The sequence below is a fragment of the Ovis aries genome, chromosome 9, assembly GCF_016772045.2.
Source record: "Ovis aries strain OAR_USU_Benz2616 breed Rambouillet chromosome 9, ARS-UI_Ramb_v3.0, whole genome shotgun sequence".
Classification (NCBI taxonomy): domain Eukaryota; kingdom Metazoa; phylum Chordata; class Mammalia; order Artiodactyla; family Bovidae; genus Ovis; species Ovis aries.
This window is the reverse complement of record NC_056062.1, coordinates 80,889,839-80,909,135: the sequence shown is the minus strand read 5'-3', so window position 1 is coordinate 80,909,135 and position 19,297 is coordinate 80,889,839. Positions and strand designations below refer to the sequence as shown.

Sequence of the window (19,297 nt, the reverse complement as noted above, 5' to 3'; positions counted from 1 at the left end):
CCAGGCTCCTCTGTCCATGGGATTCTTCAGGCAGGAATACTGGAGCAGGTTGTCATTTCCTCCTCCAGGGGATCTTCCCGACCCAGGGATCGAACCCATGGATCTTATGTCTCCTGCAATGGTAGGCAGATTCTTTACCACTGTGCCACCAGGAAAGCCCTCCTTTTCTGTAGACAATGGACATTATTTAAAAATGGTATACTTATCTGAAAGTGAAATTCTGCTCTGATTTATGACAAGAGTTTTAAAAAGCTGACTTTCATGTGAACATGAAATACTAAACATACAATATGTTAGCGAAATCTCTTGGACAGAACTGAAAGCAGAGCAAATGTAATCAATTTATGATATTACTAAAGCCTAAGGGGAAATGAAATGTCCGTTTCAGGAACACTGGGCGTGTCCATGTTTCTCACACTTCAGTATTATTGTAGGACACTCCAGCGGCTCTTTGCAAAACCTTGATGGTCTGCTAAACCTGGCTTTATCCAGTCTGGTGTGAAACACACATTTAAGACACTTGGGCTTACGAGAGCTCTCTCCCTCGCATGACAGGGAGTTTTAAAGGATTTTCTCCCCTCCCCACCCCCACTGTGTTCCCTAAATTTTTTAAGCCCTTGGACTCTATCCTACAAAAATGTAAAAGCACAAGTGCACACAGATATTCGCTGCAGCTCTATTTGTAACAGCATTCCCTTGGAAGCAACCCAAATGTCAATCACCTGGAAAGTGGTTGAATAAATTACGGGACATCCATAATCTGGAGGGCTGTGCATTCCTTAAAAAGAATGAGGTAGTTTTATACACAGAGTACCTGCTTTAAAATCATAGTTCACTGCTCTGCTCAAAACCCTCCGGGCCTTCCAGTTGTATTTACATAAAATCCAAACTTCTTCCCCGGGAAGGCGCTAGTCGTAACAAACCTGCTTCCCAGTGCAGGAGATGTGAGACGTGGGTTTGATGCCTGGGTCAGGGAGAGCTCCTGGAGAAGGGTATGGTGATCTGTTCCAGAATTCTTGCCTGGAGAATCCCACAGACAGAGGAGCCTGGAGGGTGATAGTCCATGGGGTCACATAGAGTCAGACATGACTGAAGCGACTTAGCGCACCCAGGGATAAAGCACCCCACGTAGGCACTGTGCCTGCCTCTCTGACCTCGGGGTTTTCTCTCCCTTCTCCACTGGGATTCAGTGTGATGGCCTTCTCCAGCAGCGTCCCCTTACTGGCTCCCTGCCACCACAGGTCCTTTGCATTTGGTGTTTTCTCAGCTAGGAACGCTTTGCACTTGACCTATGTCTCTCAGCTTTAGTTACACAGTAAAACCATCTGCATTCCAGGCCACATCCCAAACCGATCAATTCAGATTTTAGGGAGTGGTACCCAGGCAACACAGTGGTTTTGGTTTGGGTTGCTTATTTGTTTTTAAGCTTCCCAGGTGGTCTCCGGCACAGAGACCCAGGGTGAGTTCCCCTGGTGGCTTCTCTCCAACATTCAGGACACAGTTTAAATGTCACTTCCTCAGAGAAAAAATGATTGCACTACTTTTAAAGCTAGATAACTGGTAGAGTTTAAAAAGAAAAAGAAAAGCAAAGGACAAGTACAAAATGACATCGAATTTGTAAACACAAAGACGGCAAGTATGAGATGGCATACCCCGAAAAGACAGCAGAGCAATATAAAAGCAGATGGAATTTAAATTTCAGCTTGCCCACTGGCTAACTGTGATCCTATAGCCATTACTGGCTCTCTATGAGCCTGTATGAAAAGCAGATAATCATACCCACCTTGAAGAGTTTTTTTAAGGAATAACAAGACCACATCTGGCACATACTGAACACTAGGTAAATAGTATTAGCCATGATTAAGTAACAAACGGTTTGTTGAAGCAGTAATGTCTCAGAATTTTAAAAAATATAGAAAATGTCAAATGTCTGGGGATCAGAGAGGGCTTCTCCAAGTAAGTGGAATTTTACTTTTGTCTTAAAATAAAGCTAGAATTTGGCAAGCAGAGAGAATGGTGAGGGTTTCAAGCGGCACCCCCAGGAGCGACAAAGGTTAGAAGCAGAATTTTGCAGAGTGCGTTTGGCGAGAGGGAGTTAAACAAAAAGAAAGAGTTTGCCCAGAAAGACAGTGCAGCCCCATGTCAGGGTGGGTGAACGTTCTGTTTTCTGTCATACAGCATCTTTTTAGCACTGGCATTTCCCTGAATTAAATTGTGTGGAAGAGTATGTCTCTGATTGGAAGCAGATCCATCAGGCATAGAGGCAGAGAGGGGGCGGCAGGAGACACTGCCTTCGACAGGAGCTTGTGTGATCTCTTGGATGCTGACTCTGGGCTATGAATTGGCCAACCTCAAGAAAGCAGGCTTGTAAGTTTTCCCAGGGACAGACCACAGACTAGTTCTGCTGCCGGTGGTGCTCCCAAGGGAAACCTCGACTACCCTCAGGGCGTGGGAGACCAGCTCTGTGTGAGTCAAGGTTCTCAGCTGCAGGTCAGGCTCCTGCAACCAAGGGATATTCAACGAAGGATCTACTGAAAAAGGACAGGCAAGGTTAAGGGACCAACAAGAGATGGATGTGGGGAGGAAGAGAGCTGCGGGAGTCCTCCGTGGGACGGCCGACCGGCAGCCCAGCAGGAGTGAGCTGGGGGAACAGACACCCCAGTCCCTCTGCTTGTCTGTCCTCTTCTGCAGGTAACTTCCCATTGGCCGATCCCAAGTGAGAAGCCAGAGGACAAGGCGTCCGTAGATGCAGGCCATACACGTCAGTCTCTGGGGCGCAGAGTGGGATGGAGATGTGCAGAGAGTGGATCTGGAATATCCAGCAGGGGAAACAATCTTACAGAAAACAAGTGCACAGAAGGGGCTGATGACCGGCTCGCATCCGATGCTGGGAAAGGTTGAAGGCAAAGGAAGGGAGCGGCAGAGGATGAAATGGTTACAGCATCTTTGACTCACGGGTATGAATTTGAGCAAACTCCGAGAGATGCTGAAGGACAGGGAAGCCTGGCGTGCTGCAGTCCATGGGGGTCGCAGAGAGTGGACACGACTTAGCGACTGAACAAGAACAACCCTCCAGGGATCCCCCTTAGTGGGTCTCCTCCTCCTGTGTCTCTACCTCCCACCTCCACCCCTGCGCATGAGCTTGATCATCCAGCCTTACCAACTGGACCTCCTGCTGCTGCTGCTAAGTCACTTCAGTCGTGTCTGACTCTGTGCGACTCCATAGACGGCAGCCCAGCAGGCTCCCCCGTCCCTGGGATTCTCCAGGCAAGAACACTGGACCTCCTAGTATCTCTCAAAAATATACTCAGCTCACACCATATACCCAACTCCACAAGGATTAAAGATTTATGGTTTTACTTCTCGCAGCTAATAGTACTAGATGAAAAACCTCACTGGATATTTATATAACCATGGAGTAAAGCAAGGACTTCTCAGACATGACCTTAAAGGCAAAACCACAGAGGAGAAGACTGATAGACTGTACTACATAAAAATTAGAAGCTTCCATTCAACAAATCCCACTATAAACGAAGTTGAAAAGGCATCCAAAAAATAACCAGAACAACATTCAAACAACAGAATAAGAAAGTATCTTTTTAGCAAATTTGAATAAAAGGAGTACTGTCTAAATATATAAAGATCTCATGCAAACCGACCCAAATTGGGCAGGGACGGGGGAAAGCAGGGGAACCAAGAAGAAAACTAAACAAATAAAGAAAATGCTGTGAAAATAAAAATAGATGCATAGGCAAAGAACATGAACATGATAAAGGAGGAAAAACAACTTGGTAATAGCATATGGAAGCATGTTTAACTACTCAATCCAAGAAACACACATTTAAACAAGAAACCCTTTCTCCACCCAAATTCACCAAGATTGTTCTTAATGAAATACTTGGTACAGGCAGGCGTGCACTGAAAAGAACCCTCATGATTGCTTACTTGTTGTTGTTGTTTAGTCGATAAGTTGTGTCAGACTTTTGTGACCCCATGGACTGTAGCCTCTGTCCTTGGGATTTCCCAGGCAAGAATACCGGGGTGGGTTGCCATTTCCTTCTTCAGGGGAACTTCCCAACCCAGGGATTGAACCCACAACTCCTGCATTGCCAGGCTGCTACTTTGCCACTGAGCCACCAGAGAAAGTACAAATTATTACAGTCTTAAAAAAGCAAATTGGCAGTTCAGGATTGAGAAACTTTTAACATTCATCCCCCTTAACCTCACTTGAAAAATTTTGGGGATTTTTACTTGCTGGAATCTACTCAAACACTCTCCTGCTCACAAAGTACAAGCACCTCAATACGGCGTGCAGCTTCCAGGCTCCACCACCCTCACCTCCCAGACGCCACTCCGTAAGTGTGAAGTCTCTTTCCTTGGCAGACGCCCTGCTTTGCACTTTCCCATTTGCCTTCCTCCACTTAGCTTGGCTGGCTGTGCTCACTCTTTTGGATTCCGCTAAGTTGTCAGTGGGTGTTCTCTGATCACCTGCCAAATTGACTTAGTTTTCCCTTTTCCACGTATCCGTAACACCCAATGTAGTTTTACAAGTAATTTACACACTTGTTTACATATATTACATATTTATACATCTATTTACATGTCAATCTCCACCATCTTGGTTTCTCCCTTTGTATCTCCTGTACTGGTGATTTTCAAGTAGAGGCAATTCTGTCACCCAGAGGAACATTTAACAAATGTCTAGAGACATTTTGGGTGGCCAGAACTGGAGGAAAATGACGATGCTACTGAACACTCTACAACATACAGGAAAGCCCCACAACAAACAATTCTCCAGCCCAAAATGTCAACAGCGCCAATGTTCAAAAAGTCCATCCTACACCTAGCTTCTGCCTAGCATGAGACACAGAAAGCACACACCAAATATATATATATGTGTTGTTTTTTAGTTGCCCAGTTGTGTCTGACTCTTTGCGATCCCACGGACTGCAGCACGCCAGCCCTCTCTGTCCTTCACCATCTTCCAAAGTTTGCCCAAGTTCATGTCCACTGCATCAGTGATGCCTTCCAGCCATCTCATCCTTTGATGCCTTTTTCTCCTTCTGCCCTCAATCTTTCCCAGCATCAGGGACTTTTCAAATGAGTCAGCTGTTTGCATCATGTGACCAAAATACTGGAGCTTCGGCTTCTCTGTCAGTCCTACCAGTGAATATTCAGGATTGATTTCCCTTAGGACTGACTGGTTTGATCTCCTTGCTGTCCAAGGGACTCTCAGGAGTCTTCTCCAGCACCACAGTTTGGAAGCATCAATTCTCTCGCACTCTGCCTTCTTTATGGTCCAGCTCTCACAACTATACGAGACCACCAGGAAGACCACAGCCTTACCATACGGACCTTGGTTGGCAGGGTAACGTCTGCTTTCCAGCACAATGTTTGTTTCTCATTGCTTTCCTGTCGAGAAGTAATCGTCTTCTGATCTCATGGCTGCAGTCACCATCTGCAGTGACTTTAGAGCCCAAGAGGAAAGCTGTCACTGCTTCCACTGTTTCCCCTTCTATTTGCCATGAAGTAATGGGGCCAGATGCCATGATCTCAGTTTTAATATTTAGGCTAACGCTGGCTCTTTCACTCTCTTCCTTCACCCTCATCAAGAGGCTCTTTAGTTCCTCTTCACTTTCTGCCATCAGAGTGGTATCATCTGCATATCTGAGGTTGTTGATGTTTCTCCCTCCTGTCTTGATTCCAGCTTGTAACTCATCCAGCCCAGCATTTCTCATCATGTACTCAGCGTATAGGTTAAACAAACAGGGTGACAGCAGACAGCCGGGTGGTACTCAATTCCAATCAGTTGTTTCGTACAGGGTTCTAATTGTTGCTTCTTTATTTTATATATATATATATATATATATTTTTTTTAATGTATATGTGTGTATAATGAACAAGCCCAATTTCTTCTTCCATACAATGGTTGTAATTATATCCACGTCAGAAGGTTGCAGGGAGGATTAGAAGACAACACACGAACAGTGTCTGCTACAAGACTGATACTCCATCAATCAATATTAGTTCATCATAACAATAAGTGCATAAATTAAAAATACAGACGAGGATGTTTTGTTCCTAAAATAATGACTCATTTCATAAACTGCTTCATTTTGTAGCTGAGATGTCCATCTTTAAAGGATAATGACTGCCTAAATAGTTGGCATCTAGTTTCTAGTTTACTGGCACACCATGTTTTAAATGTATGTATAAGGAATTAGAAGCTGAGTCTTGTAAAACAAATAATTATCTTTTCTGACTTATAGATACAATTTCATAGGCATGTATAAAAATTTTCTTTAAAATAGAATACTAATAGAACAATGATTCAATTGAATAATAGCAGAAATTTCACAGGGATTTATTTTGAAATTACATTTTTGGCATTTATGCCAAAATAGGCAAGTGTATTAAAATACAAAGTTAAGCAAATAATACATTTTTTTTCAACTGTAGGTGAGATATAGTCAGAATCCAGAATAACACTTTAAATAGTTTGTCATAATATATAACCCACTCAAATACTAACAAGCTTTCTGTAATCTATGCTAAAAATTAACCTTTTAACAATTCAGTTCTTCCTCCTTGCTCAATTGTTAACACATACAAAGAAATTTCTTAGCAAAATATAGTTCAGAGGCACCATCTGACCTGAGATCTCAGCTTATAACATGTTGTGGCTTTTATGTTTTTTTATGTTGTGGCTTTTAATATGAACACCAGTATAACCAGAATTTAAACAAATTATGGCAAATAAAATATATGTATTTTAACATCTTTAGACTTTATTAAGTGTTCCTTATACAGTCATCTGGTATGTTTAAAGAGTGAGCAATCATATAAAAGGAAATATGGTCAAAACTGATTGAAGTAATAAAATCCTGAAACTAAATAACATCTCATAATTCATTACTCTCATATATTAGATTTCATTACATCAGTATATAGCTTAGTAGTAAATTCTCCTGATGGCCATAAACCTCATAAGGTGTTGTCATCCTGAAAAATGAAGGGGAAGGAGTGGGGGTACACAGTGGATAAACCTTCAGCAGTGGCGGTGCTGGGTCCCTTTAAGTCAAGTTGTAGCGCATCGCCACCTAGTGGCTGAATCTAGTACCTCACTCTAATAAAGGAATCTTTTGCCCTTTAAAGTGAAACGTTTGTCAAAATTTTCTTTCTGTAACAAAAATATATGTCGAATGTACATACCCACTTCTGATTGTTTCAGGAATTTTAACTACAGGCACCCTTCCTTTATTAGGTTTCACATATATATATTTTTTACAAATGGGAGGTTTGTGGCAACCCTGCGTGCTGCACGTTTATTGGTGCCAATTTCCAAACGCGTTTGGAACTCATGTCTTTGTGACATTTTGGCAATTCTTGGAACATTGCAAACTCATTGTATTTGTTATGGTGATCAGTAATTTCTGATGTTATTAGTATAAGTTGCTGAAGGCTTAGATGATAGGATTTTTTAGCAAGAAAGTATCTTTTAGTTAAAGTACATATATTGGTTTTTTAAAGCACAGTGTTACTACAGTTAATTGTACAGTTGTAATTCTTACATGCACTGGGAAACCAAAAACTGTGACTCACTTGATTATAGTATTTGCTTTATTCTGGTGGTCTGGACTTGAACTCACTGTATCTCTGAGGCATGCCTCTAAATACAAAAATTGTTTTTCACACTTGTTCAAGGTAAAATCCCAGTTAGAGATGGTCTACCATACACAGCACTGGCTTGTGGAACACTGTAGACTGCAGGTTCCACGATTCCTTTCCCTACTTGCTGTGGTTCTGTGTTCTCACTTTCAGCGAAGTAAGCATTTTAGAATTTAGGGGTGGGAATGATGACATTATAGAATGGTTCTAAAATGTAACTGGACTATAGCTTTACTTTTAAATATCATTACTATCCAACGCTTACAACAGATCTTTTTTTTTTTTTTGGCTGCACCCGTAAGCGTGTAGAATCTTAGGTTCCCTGACCAAGGACTGAACCTGTGCCCCCTGCAATCAATGGAAACACGGCATCTTAACCACTGGACTGCCAGGGGAGTCCCACAATAGACTTTAATGGTCGTTTCCTAAGTGGAAAAGCCACTGGGAGCTGGAAAGTGTCTCGCCTTTGTCCACTTTTTATTTTCTGATATCACATTCCTGGCAAACTAGGAGGTGCATCCTCTCTCCTTTTGTTCAGTAACTTTCGAAGTCTGAAAGCCAGTCTGTGCGCTGTTTATATATGTTATGCTAAGTCGCTTCTGTCGTGTCTGACTCTGTGATCTTATGGACTGTAGCCCGCCAGGATCCTCTGTCCACGGGGATTCTCCAGGAAAGAATACTGGATGGCGTGGGTTGCCATTTCCTTCTCCAGGGGACCTTCCCAACCCAGGGATTGAACCCACATTGCTTATGTCTCCTGCACTGGTAAGGATTCTTTACGACCAGCCCCACGTGGGAAGCCCCGTGCTATTTACTTCAGATAAAACAACGTCCCTGGTGTTTGTTTCTTGCTCCAGCCCATTCTTGCAAGGAAGGCCCTGCTGGGGCTTTGAGATATCTTGCTAATCTACAGTAGCAACATAAATTGAGTAGTTATTCAGAATAAGGTTTAGAACTCCAAAACTCCAACAATAATTATATTTATTTAAAGTAATACATTTACAGCCCAAATAGTTCTACACTGTACGTTTCAGGTTTAACCAACTTCATAAAAATACTTGAGAACAGCTGAATTATTTCTTTGCCCATTCTTCTCTCTCTTTTCTTTCCCGAATAACCTCTTTCAGATACGGTTCAAGGTAGAATTTATCCTAAAGAATGAACAAAAGAAAAATATTATATGCCATCATCACATACTGATATATCCCAAATATTCAACAGGTATTAAACAACAAAAGAAATCTACAAAACTTATTTCCAACTTAAGAAAATATATTCTCAAGCAGACTAAAAACTGTCTGCTTTTCATTTATGTAAAATGCCACAAAAATACTGTAATAAGCCGTTCTGATAGGTTATCAGAGGGTCTGTCAAAGAGAAAGGAATGAGAGCCCACAAGTCTGGCCTAGTTTCAATGCAGCCCAAGGGGTGAGGATTGCTTCAGAGTCCTTTCCAGGAGCCAGAAAGCCACTAAATGGGCCGATCACATAAACACCCTTTCTTCAGGCGAGCAGAGTGCAGAAGGAGAGCATGGCCAGGGAGGGAGAAGACCCGGATTCTACTCCTGTATCTCTGTCTCAGGGATGGGTTTAGTGATCCGGAAAGTCACTTCATCGCTAGATCTCAATGCGTTTATCTCGAAAACAGAGCTAACATTTGCTCTAAGCCCATGAGACTGTCGTAAGGATGGAGATCTGACACGACTTTTAAGAACTCTGAAGCACTATACAATCAATGTCGTTTCTAATATTCAGCCCTTAATGGCCAGCATTATCAAATACACAAAAACTGTCCCACCTCCTCATATTTTGTCCACTGCTCTTTAGGCAGGATCTGCTGCCTCATGCTGAGGTCCAGTGCTCTCTTAATGCGAAACACTCTGTCATTATAAAGGTTCTCAGGAAGCCTTCTTATGGCTTCTTTTACATCGTCATTCTCATGTATTGTGTCATCTCGCATTAAGCCTATGGTAAAAAACAAAGTTAGAATGAATATGCATCTTGAAAATAACTTTTTAAAAAATAAGTAAAATTTTGACTTATAACTTAAGTCATTAACTTGGGTGATATATCCAGAAATAATTATGATGGAAACTCAATGCTATTTCACATACAATAATGGGTTATTTAATGGATTATTTCTTAAATGGTACTGTGGAAACAATGAGTCTTTAAAATATATTTCCACAAAGTTCACATTTTATCTACAGTAATTTTAAAAACATTTAAAATGTCGACTGTGTTTTTAAACACTTATCAATAAACCACATCTCTACCTTATTATAGTTTGTAATTCTGAGCTCAAGGAATTAAAGAACCTTAAAATGACAGTGTACTAAGGAACCATTAGCATTTAATGGTGCTTCCATCAGGCTTCAGTTACAAAAGATGAAGTTCACCACAAAGTATAAAGTTCTAAATAAAGTTCAGAATCAACTAACTGTAAAGACAGCAGACAATTTTAACATTTGAAAAATCTCTACTTTCAAAGTTCACATAACTTAAATTTTAAAATGCTAAGGAGAGGAGCTGAGAGAGGGAACATATAATAAGGAAAATGTTCTGCTCTCATATTTCAAGAACATAAATCATGTCCACCTCATACATTTGGGACAATTCCATCCCTCTCTTCTCAATAATAAAAAGGAAATGGATTTAACAATAAAATGACTTAATTTTAAAATTTAAGGTACACAGGTACGAATAGTTCATGTATTCTGAGGATCCATACTAACTCCTACAAAAGCACTATACTCAGAAGAAGAAGAAAACAAAATAAGAAGCACAAATACTCACCCAGTTTATTGAACCCGGCAGCGTTGTAATACCATTTTCGAATACCCTCCAGCCACTTGCTTGATGCTGAAACTGATAAGTCAGACTATTAATTGCTAATAATCCTACTTCCTATGCAAACACAGGAAGGAATTTCTTTTAAAAGCATATACTCTATATATTGTAGGTAAAAACTGCTTACCTTGTCTATCAACAAAAGTGACTGCAGGTAAAAACTGGACAGTAAGGAAAAAGGATAAACTCAAACACCTGAAAGACCTATAGGTATGATTACAGTCCCTCACTATCTGCAAGGGACTGATTTCAGGATCCCCCTCAGATACCAAACTCCAAGAGGCTCAAGTCTCCCATATAAAACAGTACAGTGTTTGCATATAATCCAAGCATGTTTTCCTATTTTAAATTTTCTCTGGGCTGTGCTTAGTTGCTCAGTTGTGTATGACTCTTTGCAACCCTATATGGATTGTAGCCCGCCAGGCTCCTCTGTCCCTCAGATTTTCCAGGAAAGAATACTGGAGGGGTTTGCCATTTCCTCCTCCAGGCAATCTTCCCAACCCAGGGATCAAACCCACATCTCTTGAGTCTCCAGAGGGATTCTTTACTACCACTGCCACCTTAATACAATGTAAGAGCGATGTAAATAGGAGTAAATACAAAATAAATGCTATATAAATAGATGGCTGAGAGCAGCAAGTTCAAGTTTTGTTTTTTTTGAACTTTGTGAAATTTTTTCTTCAAAATATTTTCCATCAGGAGGTTGGCTGAATTCTCCAGTGTGGAACCAGTGGATACAGAGGGCCAACTGTACTGCCACTCCAGCTTTTCAAAGTCAAGCATCCCATTCCATCATGTCCCCTTGCTGCTGTTAGAATTAAAGGAGTGGGGGACGGAAAAGAAACTCCATCATTTGCAATTTCAGAAACAGGTTACAGGAAATAACTCTTTTAATAACTTTTCAAGGGAGCTGGAGTTGTATGAAAAGATGAGATTTCAGGATACACTAGCAGATTAAATGACCCCCATCTTCCAAAACTTTTATTTTACATTACTTTTATTTCACTTGGCTACTCTCTTTAAAAATGTATGTATTTCTGGGAGGGTTTTGATCCCATATGGACTAGTAAAAAAAGCACATTTCCCTCTTCCCCAGCAGCTAACTTTCCTTGGAGGGAATGAATATTTCAAAGCGTATGAGGAGAAACAGGTAATGTTAAAACTCTTTCCGAAACAGAACTGAGCTTGATGGGTTACCCAGTAGGAGTTAAAGGCAACATGACAGTGTCTGATGTTTACAGGAGAGATGTGGTACAGAGAGGGAGGTATGGAAAGTTTAAATTTTCTTTTAAAATTTTGTCTTAGGGATAGTCCCTAACCAAGGAAGGAAAACAAACTCTCTTTTGATTCAACCTCTTAGACATCACAGCTTTGGTAACTCTCTTTGGAAATTAAGCACCAGGTGTATAATGTTGCTTCTAAAATAACAACAAATCGTCAACAATCTACAGACACATTTGTAGGAGAGAATTACTTGAAAACATATTTACCAGTGATGGTAATAATGTTTAATATCCACTGAACACTTACTGTGTGCCAGGCACTATTCTATTTGTTTTACTCCCATGCCTGAGTTACTTACAACCCGCAAGTCCTTGCAAAAGAGCAATAAGTATTACATGAATTATCCCATCCAAGATCAGAGGCAGCCAGTGATGGAGCTGAGGCCAGGTCTATGTAGTTTGCAAACACAGCACTGAAGCACAATGTCTTCAGTAGTTGTCTAGTTAAGGAAATAATGAATTTTTAAATGTCTCCGCCACTCCCCAAAAGCTCAATGTCATTTAGGTTAACGAATTGTTCTGGCAATCTGGTGTTTCCTAATAGCTTCACAACTGTTGGGGGTACCGAAATAGGGAACAACGTTTTTTAAAAAAGCTAGGAGGTATGTGTGTGTTCACTCGCCTGCGACTCTGCGACCCCATGGACTGTAGCCCATCAGCCTCCACTGTCTATGAAATTTTTCAGGCAATACTGAAGAGGGTTGCCATTTCCTACTCCACAGGATCTTTCCCCACCCGGGGTTCCAACCCGCGTCTCCTGCACTGGCAGGCGGGTTAGGGACTGACAAAAAAGGGGGGGTGGGGAAGGAGCGGGGAGAGGACTGTATTTTTTCACGTTGTTTAAATATTCCAGTAATATCTGCGTTCTATTCCATAATAAACACATCTGTTCCAATACCTAGAATAGATGCAAATGTCTCCAAATCCAAAGACCAAGTGGATGTTCCAGATAAGCCAAGGTTATTAAACTGAAGCTTCGCCGTAACCCTCACTCACTCAGCTGCCTCTAAATTCCGTTTGAGAAGCGCGAGAGAGGTTCAGCGAGGCTTCCAATCCTGTTTCCTCCGGCCACTTCGCCTCAGTTATTTTACCGCCTACAAGGAAAACTGACACTGTCCTCCTCGCGCTGACAGAACGGACCTAGCTAACGCACACGACAGCGCCTGGCTCACAGTAAACGCTCGGTTCACTTCGGTTGAGAGCCACTATCTCCTGGTGCCCTTGAACTTCTTCTAAGGTCGAGAGGAGAAGGGCTCAGAGCTCGAGCATCCGGAGCGCCAGGGCTATGGGGGCCACCGCGGACAACTTCACCAACAGCCGGCCCTGGAGACGGAATGGGGGTGGGCCCAAGGTGGGCTGGAGCCGCCTCCTTCCCTCCCGCCATAAACCTGCCCTTTTAGACCGAGCACAGGGAGAGGAGCAAGTTGCTGCAAGTATAAAAGGTTCAGCGCAGCGATGCCCGCCAGGCAGGCCGCCCGTGACTTACCAGCTGGCCGGCCCGCCATGTTGACCTGACACAGAAGCGTTGCCTCCTGGGTAAGTCCTAGAGGTCGAGCAGGGCCCAGGGCGCAGGCGCGTTGCGTCACGTCGTGCGGCGCGTAGGGCGGGGAGACGCTCGCGCAGGCGCAGTTCTGGCGGCCAGCCTTTGGCCTCTGAGGACGTACACCTGTCGGTCACGATTATGCTAATCTCGTAGGCGTGGAACCGCGACACGTTCCCTGCGACAAGGTGGGAAAAAACATTAGGCGAGGAATTAGAACTAGAGAAGGAAATGGCAACCTGCTCCAGTATTCTCGCTTAAAGAATCCCATGGACAGAGGTCCATAGGATCGCAAAGAGTCGGACAAGACTGAAGCGATTTAGCACGTACGCAGGCAAGGAATTAGAACACCAGATCTTTAGCCTGGCTTCTGTTAGTGACGATCTCTGAGAGGTTGGGCAGTAATAACTGCGCCCTTTGTGTCAAGCAACACGCTAAGCGTTTTATGGACTTATTTTAATTTCATTCTAAACCTATAAGATAAATACGGTGATTGTACCCATTTTAGAGAAGAGGAAACTGAAGCTCTGAAAGGTTGCGTAAATTGTCTAAGGGCACTTAAACTAGGAGGAATCCAGATTCACCTTCCAGAATCTGAGACTCTAGATAAAATGTCGTTCAGTTGCTAAATCCTGACTCTTTTGCAACCCCATGGGCTAAAGCCCAGTCAGGCTCCTCTGTGCCTGGAAGTTCCCAGGCAAGAATACTGGAATGGGTTGCCATTTCCTTCTCCACAGGATTTTCTTGACCCAGGGATCGAACCTGTGTCTCCTGCATTGGCAGCCAGATTCTCTACCACTGAGCCACCAGGGAAGCCCCAAAGATACAACTTTGGCACTCCGCGATCCTAGGGCCATATGCTACACCACTGACCCAGGGGAAACTAACCCTCTCTCACCTTCAGTTTCTCCAGGTGAAGTTCTACATCAAGCCATTTCAGTGATAGTCTTGTTGAGAAGAACAATTTAATACTAAATTTGAACTGTAGCAGAATTTTAATGCAATTTTAAGGTAAAAGTACATTTTAAAGGTTTCAGTCCAACTTAAGTCTAAAGTGTAAAAAACTAGGGACAGCAGGATCACAAATTGTTGAGGTAGAAGAATTTTACTTAAGGTTGCAGAACAGAATAGTTGGTTAATTTGTGGGTGAGACAGGCCCAGGGGACAAGTCAGACCATCTCTTTACACCTTTTATCAAAATAAACTCCAGGTGTATTAAAGAGATTTAAAAGTATTAAAACAACAACAACAACAAAATACCCTAGAGACAAAACAGTCGGGTTTGTTTACGATGTTTGATGCTTACTGAGTTACTGATGAACTTCTGCACCAATACTGTCTTGGGCTGCTCAGTGTATGGTAACAAATCATAGACTGGGTAGCTTAAAAAACAAATTTACTTTCTTACAGTTCTTTCCAGTTAGAAGCATAAGATGAAGGCACCAGAATGGTCAGTTTCAGTTGAGAGCTCTTTTCCTGGGGCTTGTATAGGGTGCCTTTCTTACTGTGTCCTCACGTGGTGGAGAGAGCAAGCTCTTTTGTATCCCTTACAAGGACATTGATACCTTCATTTAAACATATTATCTCCCAAAGTTTTGCAGTTTGGGCGGGATGGGGGGGGGGGTGGGTGGTGGTGGGAGGACACAATTTGGTTCATTGCAACTACCCACCAGAAACTACTTGTTTTCTTCTGTCCTAAGCTGAGATTTGGGGCAGTATAGAATGCCATCTAATTGTAAATTTGAAAGGTTTAGTGGTCTTAGTCACAATCCAGATCTAAAATCTTGTTGGCTTCTACCTTTTTTTTTTTTTTCCTCTGTGACACCACAATTTCTCCTATTACTCAGCACTATATGCCATACTAAAAAGCTAATGAATGCCTGTTCCCAGACTAGATTAGCCAAAGTGAAGTTTGGAAGATAGGAAGACATGCAGTACATTTGTAGCTGGTAAATTGCCTTACAAGAACTTAGTAAATTGTTCTCCCTTCTTCCCTACCCTTCAAGTTTGTTTGCTGCTTAGAGGGTGAAGGTGGCAAGAGAAGGAAAACCTTTTCAAGGGATTATACCCAGGACTGTCACAAAATCCAGCCCCTAAAGAGAAGGCAATGGCACCCTACTCCAGTACTCTTGCCTGGAATATCCCTTGGACAGAGGAGCCTGGTAGGCTGCAGTCCATGGGGTCGCTAAGAGTCGGATATGACTGAGTGACTTCACTTTCACTTTTCACTTTCATGTGTTGGAGAAGGAAATGGCAACCCACTCCAGTGTTCTTGCCTGGAGAATCCCAGGGGCGGGGGAGCCTGGTGGGCTGCCGTCTATGAGGTCGCACAGAGTCGGACACGACTGAAGTGACTTAGCAGCAAAGGTATTAGGATGATCACAAGCTGGAATCAAGATTTCCTGGAGAAATGTCAACAACCTCAGATATGCAGATGATACTATAATGACAGAAAGTGAAGAGGAACTAAAGAATCTCTTGATGGGGGTCAAAGTGGAGAGTGAAAAGTTGGCTTAAAACTCAAGATTCGGAAAACTGAGATCATGGCATCTGGTCCCATTACTTCATGGTGAATAGAAGAGGAAAAAGTGGAAGCAGTGACAGATTTTATTTTCTTGGGCTTCAAAATCACTGTGGATGGTGATTGCAGCCATGAAATTAAAAGATGCCTGCTCCTTGTCAGGAAAGTTATGACAAACTTAGACAGCATATTTAAAAGTATCCCTTTGCTGATAAAGGTCCATATAGTCAAAGTTTTGTTTTTTCCAGTAGTCATGTGTTGACAGAAGAGCTGGACCATAAAGAAGGCTGAGTGCTGAAAACCTGATGCTTTCAAACTGTGGTGCTGGAGAAGACTCGAGAGTCCCTTGGGCAGCAAGGAGATCAAATCCTCAAGGAAATCAATCCTGAATATTCACTGGAAGGATTGTTGCTGAAGCTCCAATACTCTGACCACCTGATGGGAAGAGCCGACTCACTGGAAAAGGCTCTGATGCTGGGAAAGATTGAAGGCAAAAGGAAAAGGGGGCAACAGAGGACTCTGCTTAGATAGTGTCCAACTCTGGTTAGATAGCATCAGCAACTCAATGGACATGAATTTGAGCAAACTCTGGGAGACACTGGAGGACAGAGGAGCCTGGTGCACTGCAGTCCGTGGGGTTGCCAAGTCAGACACGACTTGTGGCTAAACAGTAGGTATTAAGCCTAGAAAGCCTGGACATTTGCTGATAGCCATTAGAACTGATTAAAACATTTTTTATTTTCCTTCTGGCATATGGCAGGATTGCACTTCTCCATCCCTAAAGATAGGCATGCCTGTGTGATCCTTTGACAAAGAAAAATGTGAGAAAATTTTAACAGCAATTTTTCACATTCCTTTCCCCTTCCATAGATGGGCTACATTCCAGACATGATTGAAGCTCCAACCTCCATCACTCAGATAATGTGGAACAGAAACTATTTGGCCCCAAGTTGGACACGTGTGAGATTAAAAACGTCTCTGGTTCTAAATCATATGTGGCTTTAGGGTTGTTCATTACAGCAGTATAGCTAGCCTGTTCTGAGTGGGTAGTTAACTAAGGCAAAATGAAGTTCTGAGCCTTAGAAAGACCAGGCAGTTTGGTTCCATGCTATGCCTCCTGGCTGAACCTTCTTCCACGTTCCCTGTTTACTTTTTATAATTTATTGTTGGTTGCACTGGGTCTTCATTTCTGCAAGTGGGCAGCAATGCTCTAGTTATGGAGAGCATGGGCTTCTCGTTGTGTGGGCTTCTTTTGCTGCAGAGCACAGGTTCTACAGCTCCTGGGCTATAGACCGTGGGCTTAGTAGTTGTGGCGCATGGGCTTAATTGCTCCACCACATATATCTTCCCAGACCAGGGACTGAACCTGTGTTCCCTGCATTAGCTTTAGCAGGCAGACTCACCCACTGTACCACCAGGGAAGTCCCTGTGTTCCCTGTTTATTGAGCTCATCTGTTAGAGAACTCCATGAAGACATGTATCTATGCCACACTCACCACTGTATTCTAATCTGTTGAGGGAATGAGTAAAATAGATTAATAGGAAGACCCCGACCAATTACGAGATAGTTTCTCAGTTTTAGGACATCTAGCACACAGAACCCCAGTGCACAACTAACTATCCCTAAAGTTAGTTGCTTTAAAACACCGGTGCTCCTAGTTCTGCTCCATGTGGACCTGCTGGGCCTCTTCACTCCCTTCTGTGGTGCTCAGGGGTTAGAGCTGGGTCATCCCAGTGCACCTTCCACCTCGTTTTCCCACTAGAATCATCAGACTTTTTCCATCCTGGCTCAGGGTTCCAGGGGGACAAGCACAGATGTACACGTGTTCCATGAACCAGAGTGACCAGAATGTGCCGCCTGAGTCAGCGTGGGAGCAGACTACAACGGGAGTGCAGATACAAGTGTGGCTTCCTGGGGGCCACCAGCGTCAACAGTCTCGTGATCCTAAGGCAGATATCTGAAGCCATGATGCCTCATCTCACAAATAATCAGACCCTGTGCCCAGGATCACGTGTCTAGATGGGAAACAGGAAAAAATAGTATCATTTCATGCTAAATCTTTATACCCTGGCCATAAGACAAAGGTTTGTTATGTGGCCTTTTACTACATCTCATTGCTGTCTTTCAAACGATTTTCCTATCCCTTTTTCTTTCCAGATTCTCAGTAGCCAACTGTGGGCAACTTTCAATATTTTTCTTTGCTCAGGAACATAACGGTGCAGACAAACCAAAATCGAATCTGTTCTCTGGCAAGATGTAAGAGAGTAGTAGTTACTAGATGGATAATATGGCATGCTCTGAACTCCTAACAGGTAAACAACCCACTCAAAAAAATGGGCCAAAGAACTAAATAGACATTTCTCCAAAGACATACAGATGGCTAACAAACACATGAAAAGATGCTCAACATCACTCATTATCAGAGAAATGTAAATCAAGACCACAATGAGGTACCATTTCACACCAGTGAGAATGGCTGCGATCCAAAAGTGTACAAGCAATAAATGCTGGAGAGGGTGTGGAGAAAAGGGAACCCTCTTACACTGTTGGTGGGAATGCAAACTAGAATAGCCACTATGGAGAACAGTGTGGAGATTCCTTAAAAAAACTGGAAATAGAACTGCCTTAGGACCCAGCAATCCCACTGCCGGGCACACACACCGAGGAAACCAGAATTGAAAGAGACACGTGTACCTCAATGTTCATTGCAGCACTGCTTATAATAGCCAGGACATGGAAGCAACCTAGATGTCCATCAGCAGATGAATGGATAAGAAAGCTGTGGTACATATACACAATGGAGTATTACTCCGCCGTTAAAAAGAATACATTTGAATCAGTTCTAATGGGGTAGATGAAACGAGCTGATTATACAGAGTGAAGTAAGCCAGAAAGAAAAACACCAATACAGCATACTAACGCATATATATGGAATTTAGAAAGATGGTAACGATAACCCTGTATGCGAGACAGCAAAAGAGACACAGATGTATAGAACAGACTTTTGGACTCTGCGGGAGAGGGAGAGGGTGGATGATTTGGGAGAATGGCATTGAAATGTGTATAATGTCACGTAAAAAACAAATCGCCATTCTAGGTTCGATGCAGGATAACAGGATGCTTGGGGCTGGTGCACTGGGATGACCCAGAGAGATGGTATGGGGAGGGAGGTGGAAGGGGGGTTCAGGATTGGGAACTCATGTACACCCGTGGTGGATTCATGTTGATGTATGGCAAAACCAATATAGTATTGTAAAGTCAAGTAAAATTAAAAAAAAACAACAACAACAACAAAGAAAATAGAGCTATCTTGTGATGAAATTATTTTAAAAGACCTTGAAAACAAGAAGGAAAATTCTCCACTGTTCCCACCTTTCCCAGGACAGCACACCAGCCTGGTAAACAGCCTCCCTTTCTCTAAGCTTGCTGTATTTT

General features: G+C 42.7%; 1 protein-coding gene and 1 long non-coding RNA gene across 3 annotated transcripts; one reads left to right on the top strand and one right to left on the bottom strand.

The window, feature by feature from the left end:
• Positions 1-8,632: 8,632 nt before the first annotated feature.
• On the bottom strand, positions 8,633-13,318 carry LOC101108663 (cytochrome b-c1 complex subunit 7). Its single transcript, XM_027973204.3, has 4 exons — positions 13,287-13,318; positions 10,464-10,535; positions 9,466-9,632; positions 8,633-8,819 (listed from the first exon to the last, which is right to left on the bottom strand). The coding sequence occupies exons 1-4, from the start codon at positions 13,303-13,305 to the stop codon at positions 8,742-8,744; spliced, it is 336 nt and encodes a 111-aa protein (XP_027829005.1). The 5' UTR covers positions 13,306-13,318; the 3' UTR covers positions 8,633-8,741.
• Positions 13,319-13,447: 129 nt separating this feature from the next.
• On the top strand, positions 13,448-19,162 carry LOC114116394 (uncharacterized). Of its 2 annotated transcripts, none has more exons than XR_009595006.1 (2): positions 13,448-13,528; positions 16,113-19,162. It is a non-coding gene; the product is annotated as an uncharacterized LOC114116394 (long non-coding RNA). The 2 variants fall into 2 exon arrangements; XR_009595007.1 differs by having other exon boundaries at positions 16,110-19,162.
• Positions 19,163-19,297: the final 135 nt, after the last annotated feature.